This window comes from Poecilia latipinna, unplaced genomic scaffold, assembly GCF_001443285.1.
Source record: "Poecilia latipinna isolate Pla-1442-1.1 unplaced genomic scaffold, P_latipinna-1.0 Scaffold545, whole genome shotgun sequence".
In the NCBI taxonomy this organism is placed as follows: Eukaryota; Metazoa; Chordata; class Actinopteri; order Cyprinodontiformes; family Poeciliidae; genus Poecilia; species Poecilia latipinna.
This window is the reverse complement of record NW_015113161.1, coordinates 77,376-85,919: the sequence shown is the minus strand read 5'-3', so window position 1 is coordinate 85,919 and position 8,544 is coordinate 77,376. Positions and strand designations below refer to the sequence as shown.

Here is an 8,544-nt window from a genome sequence, read left to right as displayed (position 1 = left end):
GGGGTGTTGCGTTGAGGTTAGAACACCCTGCACAGAGAACCCAGCGGTGATTCTTTGCTCTAGAGCAGTGGTTCTTAACCTTTTTTGAGGTACCGAACCCACCAGTTTCATATGTGCATTCACTGAACCCTTCTGTAAGTTGGGTCACCCCAAGATCATTAATTCTTCTTAAAGGTAGAGTCTCTGAGAACAGTTCTTCAAAATATAGTCAGTGTTTTCAGCAAAGTTGAGCTGACTGTCCAGGAACGAACCAAGGTATTTCAAATTTGCCACAGTTTCAACAGGTTGACCATCAAGAGAAACTGGAACCACTTTAAGGAATTGTTTAGGTCATTTAATTAGCTCTACATTCTTAAGAGAATGAAAAATTAATAAATAATAATGACTTCGCGGTATTCTGATTTAGTAATGTAATTATATTAGTTTTATTACTCCCCCCACGGCACGGGGGGGTGGTAATACACGGCACTGGACACCTGCCTCTAAAAGGCAGTAACAATCAGTGCTCCTTCAGTCAGTGCTCCTCCGCAGCTCTGATTGGCTAAGCAATGTAACGTGATCCTCTATAGCAAGTGATGGCAAAGCGGGGCGTCATCACGACTTTACACAGGTGTGTCTTTACCTCCGCGGCAGAGGCTCCGCCGAACCCCTGGGGTTCGATCGAACCCAGGTTAAGAACCACTGGTTTAGACTATAACTATTTAGATGTTGTTGCAACCTACTGGCAGCATTTGGACATTACATTCATTTTGACAGAATAAGAATTTCTTTTTTTCAGAAAAAAAAAAACAAAACAAAAAAAAACATGTTAAAACCTCCTTAGTAGAGTGTCCAGTGGCTGCTATGCCTAAAATAATCAAATTTTTCATATCACAGAGAATATCAAGTAACATGAAAACGTATTTTTAAGAGTCTGTGTTGGTGTTTATAAAGACATTCACTGTTATTTGATAGGTTTTACAGTAAGAATGTTATCCTGTAAAGATGAACAGAAATAATGAGGCAACATGCAGCGCTCCCTCACCCTCTGGTATTCCTCCTTGGCTTTGCTGAGCAGCTCCAGGATGTCGATGGGTCGGGATTCTGCGACTCCATTGGTTCTCCCTGGATCGACCCTCTCTGGGGTTTTTCTCAGGGCGTGGTCCGCTTCTTGTTTCACAATCCTGGAGAACGGATTGAGGCAGCGCATGTACATTTCAAATCAGAATGACTTTGATGATGTATTATCGTTATTGACACTAGCCTGTCAATTTGCTGCTGATGAATGTGAATTTTCCTGCTGAAGGACAAATAAAGGAAGATTCCACTCTTTCCTACAAGTAATTATGTTGAAAATGTCAAACTTGAATAGTTTCATCAGACACACTGCGATTCAATTACATTTTAATTTCCAGTTACAAACAAGAACTAAAACCCAAAACTCAGTTTCTAAGAAACTTAGACGACTACATCAGATCAATAATAAAAAGGGACACGCAGTAATGTCATCCTGCTCAAAAGTACACCCATCTGCTCTACTTTATAGACTCAATAATTGGTTGGGGTTTGCATGAATTACTGCCTCAGCTCTATGGAATGGCTACATGCTGGCCTTCATCTTCATTTGCTTTGCTGGATTTGTTATGTCTTACTGAAAAAAACTGCTTAGATTCCCTCTGACATTCAGGTCAGGCAGTTTACTGGCAGGTTAAGCACTAAGATGCTACGGGTATTATAGCTGGAATTGGTACTTTTTGTGAGTGTCGGCAAGTGCCAAGAGCTCCAGTTAAATGAAATCAACATTTCTATAAAGCTCGTCTGCTGAAGGAAGCATGAAGGGCGATAAAATGCCCTAGTAGACAGATATCCTTACTTTGGACTGAAGACGTCTCTCTTTCTGTAAACTCCAAATTTCACTCTCATCTTACAAAAAGGAACTTTTTACCAGAAGAAGAGCCTTTTTTATCCTTAGTAATAAACTTCTATTGTCTCCGATTCAGGAAAGCCAAAACACACAGAGTGATAGTTTTAGTCCATATCTTTAATAAAACCTGCACTGACCCAACCTGCTGTTCAAAGCTTGAGAATCTCTTCTTGATTGAGTTTTACTTGCTTTAAGTGTCTTCTTGTCACTGCAGCTCCTGCACCTTTTTCTAACACACTTTTTCCTTTCATTAACAGTCTTTGACAGAGCACTGTGAACAACCAGCGTCTTTAACAGTGACTTTTTGCGGTTTACCCTCCCTGTGGAGGTTGTTGATGTTTCCTGGACGTCTGTCAAGTACGCAGTCTTCCTTGTGATTGTTTAGGCCATGAAATAACATTAGAGTGTAACTTTTTTTAATCCTTTTCTGGAAACCTGAATTTGGGGTTTTCATTAGCTGTCAGCCATAATTGACAGAAATAAATGCTTCAAATGTTTTACTCTGTATGCAATATGGTTAACACTTTTACAGATGAATTTCCAAACTATTTCAAAGATATTCTAATTTACAGAAAAGTATAATTTGTAAGCTTTTTTGTCACCTGGAGGAGTTAATACTGCTTGAATAAATCCAACCAAAGAGGTAAATGTCTCATATTAATTATAATTGCACACAAATGAACATTCTTACTTACTTGACCATCAGTTGGGCGATGCGGTGACAGTCCCGTTTGTCGTAGAACCAAATGCTATAGATACCCACTGTCAGAAAACACAAACACTTCATTTTAGAAAATGTTTACTATGACTGAATATCAGGAGAAGCATTACACCGGACAAAGCTCTGCACTTTAAAATACCAGACAAACGAAAGAAAACATCCGTGGAGCCATAAATCTAGACTTAAATATTTAAAGATTAGATGAAAATTCAGATTTGTTTAAGGGAATAAGTTTCCACACTCCAAAATAATCATCAAAAAAGGAAGAAACTTCACCTGCATTTAAAGGAAACTGAAGGTTTTCCTGCTTTCACCAAAGTAATAATAATACTTAGTTAACAGAACAATTTTGTTATTTGTGTGACAAAATGCTGGTGTACTCAGAGACCCTCCTGAGGCTGTGCCAGCCTAGCAACCCAAGTGTTTGCCTCCCTGTGCTCCCTCCTGCTAGCAGAGGGAATATGAAAAGATGTAAACAAGTGTTTTAAAGTCCATGTTTCTCTCCAACAGCATATTTCAATTCTGAACACACACCGCAGCCTGCAGCACTTAGTTCAATGGCACTCAAAAGGGACTGGATTTAGACTCAAATAATCCTTATCAAAATCTCTGAAGAATCCACCTTCTGTCTTCTTGACACTCTGCTCTTTTACACCGATTCTTCTTCTGCAAACTTTTGACTTTGTACAATTCATCTTAAGATCACAACCCAGGAATCTGTTCCAACAGCTACACATTTACAGAAGCAGATGAACAGCAGACCAGAGAGTGAGAGACCTGCATCTGGAGCCAAGGCGAACTGATGGATCAAAACCAAAGAGGAATTACAAAAACAATCCTCACTCTCTAGTAAGGCGATAAGAGGAGCTGCTGATTTGGAAACCCGGCGAGTTCCCGCATCATGTCGTCCATTCCAGCGAGGCTGATGGGAAAACCGAGTCCAAAAGGGGAGCAGTCTACTTTAACCCTCACCTTGGCTATGCTGTTTTTTCTCATAAGCAAACAAATGGGAAAGCAATCCAACTCTTTGTTCGTTGCTTTGATGAAACTTCTCTTCAGACTTCTAATAGATTACCTTGGAGGCAGCGCAGTCAGCTACTTTCTGAAGATCTGAGGGACTTTCTTACTTTCCATTTCCCTGATTTGACACCAACTTACAGTAGGATAAGATGACTGGTGCCCCAGTCAAAGTTTGGGGGTGAGGGCTTGGTTCTTTCCCAAATGCAGGGAGACAGCAGCAGCCAAACTAAGCTGGAGTTGCTGCACGGCGAGCCACGGCCATGAATAACAAGGTCTTCCTCCTCAATGCTTCAAGGAGACTCAAAGATGACTTCATGCAGAATGGGCGAGAGATGTTCCACCGGACGGTGGGAAGATGTTTGTCTAGCCTTTTCAGAGGTAAACCATTAACACCAGTGTGACTGCGACTGTGTGTGCTTTAACTCTGACGGACACAAAAGACTCTTAATGCATGATAACAATGAGGAAAAAAATTCATTTTTCATTGTATTTAAGAGGAAATTTAAAATAAATATCCAATAGTTTTCATTAACAGAAGACAACAAATATTTGTCCTGCTGCTAACGTTATCACAGTTATAATCAGATTTATAGCATTTGTTTATTGTCTTTTTTTAATGAGACGGCTAACTAATTATTTGAGCTAAAGGCTTTCAAAAGTCTGCAGTCAGACATGAGTGCTTCTTTAGTGTCCACACATCAGGAGTGTCTGTTTTTATAACAGGAAATATTTCAAAACCAGTGAATTTTTTTCTTGCGATTAGCAGAACTGTGTAATCACCTTTATTCAGCTACTTCGGTCACTCCAAAACCTGTTATCTCAGTAAAAGAAGTTTAAATCAAGAAACAAGAAGCGCATCTGATGACTGAAAAACTAAAACTGACTAGAACCTTTGAGATCTGTTCGAGCTGAGAAATCTCTTGGTATACATTTTCTTCCTCAAAACACTCACAGTTGCCATTCCTGTAGAGCAGGAAGGGATCCTGCAGCTGGAACTCCAGATCTTTGTTTATGGGCTCCACGAGGTTCTCTGTACTCAGTCGATTCATGATGGTGAAGCCATGGTGAGGTGAGGCAGACCTTCAAAAAGGTCAGATGTTATAAAAATCACTTATGTTGAATATTTTCCAGTTCCAGTGTTAAGTATCATTTACAAATTAGCTTATTGGTCTTTGAGAATTCAAACTTGCATTACTATGCTATCATAGTTATCAATATATGGTCTCAAAACAACAATATTCCCTGATTACAGGGATAATTTATCATCCAGCAGATTTATAAAGACAGCTGTAGTCAAGTCTTTCTGAGTGTTGTCGGCTTTAAAACAACACTGCATTTATTTCGTACGCATGTGTGCAAAACAGAAAAAGCCATACCAAAAAGCTCTTGGTTTGAATTTGTGCACTGTTGAACTCCTAATATTTTCTCAATAAATTTACAAGTTTTTTTTATTTCATGCTCAACCCAACCAAATATAATATAGACATCTAAAGTCATGACAAAACTTACAATGTGTTTCAATTCAAAGGTTTTATGCATCATGTCACTATAAACTTGTTTACCAGGTTCTGAAAAAAAATAATTTGGCTTTCACATATATTCTCATCTAGCTTTTATTGAATGAAATGAAAACAAAACTTTATGCAAATATTTAAGTACAACCGTACTGTTTCCACACAGACACAGAGATACTCGATGTATGTGGAAACCAATTATTTGTCAATCTTTCCAAGAGATTTTCCAACAAATTTATTCCAAAGCCAAAGAACATGAAAAACAAAAAAGTATCAAATGGGACACCGTAGACCTCATCTTTGTTCTACAAGTTATAACATCATGGAATATGTTGCGTCCCTGTACACTTGAAACAGGAAAATACCTTTTTTTTTATCATGTATATTTTAACAGACTATATGTTTTAGGAATAGGCGACTCCATCACATGTCCCTGTTGTTTACAAGGGCAGCGGCCTGCACACGTGCGCTAAATACGTCAAATGACAGCTTAAGGCGACGTAACAAACACCAGTAAACAACCTTCGTGATTCTGTATTTAAACACCTTGTGTTCTTACCTCGAATAGACAAATAGTGTTCCTTCGATTTCAGTCTTCTCCTAAAATAGAAAACATGCAGTCTCAGTCAGGAACAATAAAAGCAAACCCAAAGCGGGTGAATTAAAAAAAAAAAACAAAAAACAGCGGCTACAGTTAGCCGCTGCTAGCGAGACTCGGTTAGCTTAATAACGCCGATAATGTACGTATTTCCCTTGGAGTACAAGAAAAAGAACCTGGGTCGAACCCGACGGCTACCAGCGCTGCTTGGATAAATTTTAACATGATTTATTAAAATGTCTTTAAGCATTTTTATTTTAGAGAGAATAGCTAATATGCTACATAAACATGTAGCTAGCTTTGCCCATTCTTCCCAAACTTACCCATTCGTTCACTTTGGAGTTAAAGTTGTAGAGAGCTACCTGACCGGTAACATCCAGCAGCTTATTTATATACGGGTCTTGTCTCTGTAGAGCAGCTAAGCTCATCATATGTCCCGCAGTTAAAGTCTCCATCTTCGGACGGATTTTCTCCAAACACTTGCAGCTTCCGCCGTACCCGGAAATAGTGGCGTCCAAAAATCTCCCCGGAGAATCCTTTATTTAATGACAAAAGAGCAGTAGAACTTTTAACTTCAGAAATTGTTTTCCATAGCGCGTAAATAACACGAAAAGGTAAATTAATAAGTAATTTGATTGCGTATGTAGATTATTATTTTTAGTTAATCTTGTAAAATAAATAAATAAATAAATAAACACTGTGAATTTTGACATCATGCTTGCTTGCTAAGGGCATTCAGTATTCCAGGACAATGATGGGGGTAATGTTGCTGCACTTTTGTAAAACAATAATGTAAATAAATCAGCGTAGTCAGGAAGGCAGAATTATTTATTGAAGCATATCTTACATTGATAGCTCCTGCAAGTATCATAGTGTAGTGTTTTCCAACCCTGATCCTCAAGGCACACTGACCTGCATGTTTTAGATGTTCCCCTGCTTCAACACACCCCATTCAGATGATTGCAATTCAGCAAAACCCTGTTAATCAGTCAACAATTGAAATCATGTGTGCTGAAGCAGGGGGACATCTAAAACATGCAGGTCAGTGTGCCCTGAGGTCCAGGGTTGGGAAACACTGTCATAGTGTATTTAATACAAGTGTATTTTAAAACAACAAAACAAGTTCAGTCTTATCAGTGGATTTTGTTTGCATGTTGCAAATCCCTACTAAAATGAATTTCTAAACAGAGGGATGATCTGTTCATGATGATTAAACAAACAAGCTCCACCTTGTGGGTGTAAAAAGTTCCAGCATTCCTGAGTAGTTTCTTTCAACTATAGATTAAAAACCTCAAAACAAGAGGTGCATATTTGCATAGTTATAACCAAACATATTGGACAATAACATATGCAATTACTGTTGTTCTATTTTTTAAAATTTCCTCTAATGTTTTTATATTTACCGGTATATGTAACATATGTACACTGAGCATATCTGAAGTCAACTTACCTGTTTAAGCCCACAAACCTGGCCATTAAACCTGATTCTTATTCAGCACATTGCAACATATAGAGAACCCCAAAAGAATTTAATCTCACAGTCATCACTGCTAACTTTTGCTGTTTGAAATTGTACCATTGATATTCCAAATGATTATGTAGTCCACATAAAATATATTCAATTCAATTACTTTAACACTAAAATGCAAATGCAGGATTTTGAAAGATAAATAAATAAAAATACCACGTTTTTCTGTTATTACACCATAGATCTTTAAGAAGTGCTACATCTTTTTCAACAATAAAACATAAAAATAATCAAACCAGTGTTAGTGCTGTTTAAAAAATAAGCCAAATTTCATGCCTCCTAGTGGAAGTGCAATTCCAACAACAGTGACAGTGCAGGACTTTGAGGGATAAAATAAGTGTAATGTCATTAAATTGTGACTGCCAGACCCACTTGCTTGGCCCTGGTTCTCTAGTCTGGGGAACATTGGAGCAGGGATTATAATCGCAGGATTACCCCTCTGCGGTGAAACTGTTTTATCCTCAATGCAGGCACAGGTAATCCAATCACTGCTAACCTTCCACCAGAGCCTCTCTGAACAATTCATTCCCCTCTGCATCGCCGTCGAGAGAGCACAGAAAACGGCGCAATGAGGCCCGGGAGGAGAGCGAGGTGACAGAATGCCGTTCATTATAAGGGGGAGACCCCTGAGGGGTAAGTCTAATACCTGGAACATAGTGCGTATTTACAAAGGAGAGACAAAAATACTAGATGACGTAATTCAGCCACCGACACCAGATATTGGTTTTCCAGTGCCATCAATGCCTCCCCTCACCCCCCACCCCTTCACCAAAACTCTACTCTTACACGTAGGAGTAAACTTTGTCTTTTTCTTCAGGTTATAAACAGTAAAACAATTAGTATTGGATGTTTTTTTTTTTAATGTAGATGCGTCTCTCAGGCTTGCACCCTTGCGCGTTTTCTGCGCACACACTGTTCTGGTCGCTCCAACTTTCCACAGGTCTCCCCTCTCGCCCAGCCTCGCAGTGAGAATAATTGACAGCAGCGGATTGACTGGCCGCCGCTGCTGCTGCCAGCCAGTCAGTCCTCTCGGATGCGCGGCTGAGTGTGTGCAGCCAGGCAGGCACCCGGATGTGTGGCGAAAATGTTCGGCGCTCCTCTCAGGGTCTGCGCTCCGAAAATCTTCTTTTATAGTTCAGGTTAGCGCCTCCGCTTCGGGTTCGCTTCGTCGTCTTCAGGTGGGTTCCTTCCAACGATGAGTTGGATTTGAAACGGATTTTTTCGATGTGGATTCGAGGATGCAAGAGGCGGATGAACAGT

At 39.4% G+C, this 8,544-nt stretch overlaps 2 protein-coding genes across 29 annotated transcripts in view; one reads left to right on the top strand and one right to left on the bottom strand.

Annotated features, from left to right (window-relative positions):
• Positions 1 to 6,298, bottom strand: part of dcp1a (decapping mRNA 1A) — a 12,408-nt gene extending 6,110 nt beyond the window's left edge. The window contains exons 1-5 of the mRNA XM_015041313.1: positions 6,080 to 6,298; positions 5,718 to 5,758; positions 4,597 to 4,724; positions 2,599 to 2,665; positions 1,025 to 1,163 (exon numbers count right to left, since the gene is read on the bottom strand). Of these exons, the coding sequence (XP_014896799.1) occupies positions 1,025 to 1,163; positions 2,599 to 2,665; positions 4,597 to 4,724; positions 5,718 to 5,758; positions 6,080 to 6,211 (507 nt within the window). The 5' untranslated portion in view covers positions 6,212 to 6,298. The remainder of the gene's footprint in view (positions 1 to 1,024; positions 1,164 to 2,598; positions 2,666 to 4,596; positions 4,725 to 5,717; positions 5,759 to 6,079) is intronic.
• LOC106952887 (voltage-dependent L-type calcium channel subunit alpha-1D-like) overlaps positions 2,726 to 8,544 on the top strand; it is a 74,149-nt gene continuing 68,330 nt past the window's right edge. For 13 of the 28 annotated variants that reach the window (XM_015041295.1, XM_015041304.1, XM_015041307.1 and 10 more), the window contains exon 1: positions 2,728 to 4,022. In XM_015041295.1, the coding sequence (XP_014896781.1) occupies positions 3,905 to 4,022 (118 nt within the window). In that variant the 5' untranslated portion in view covers positions 2,728 to 3,904. Of the gene's footprint in view, positions 4,023 to 6,852; positions 7,918 to 8,544 lie in introns of those variants that run through there. The other 15 variants (XM_015041290.1, XM_015041285.1, XM_015041289.1 and 12 more) reach the window with 5 other exon arrangements.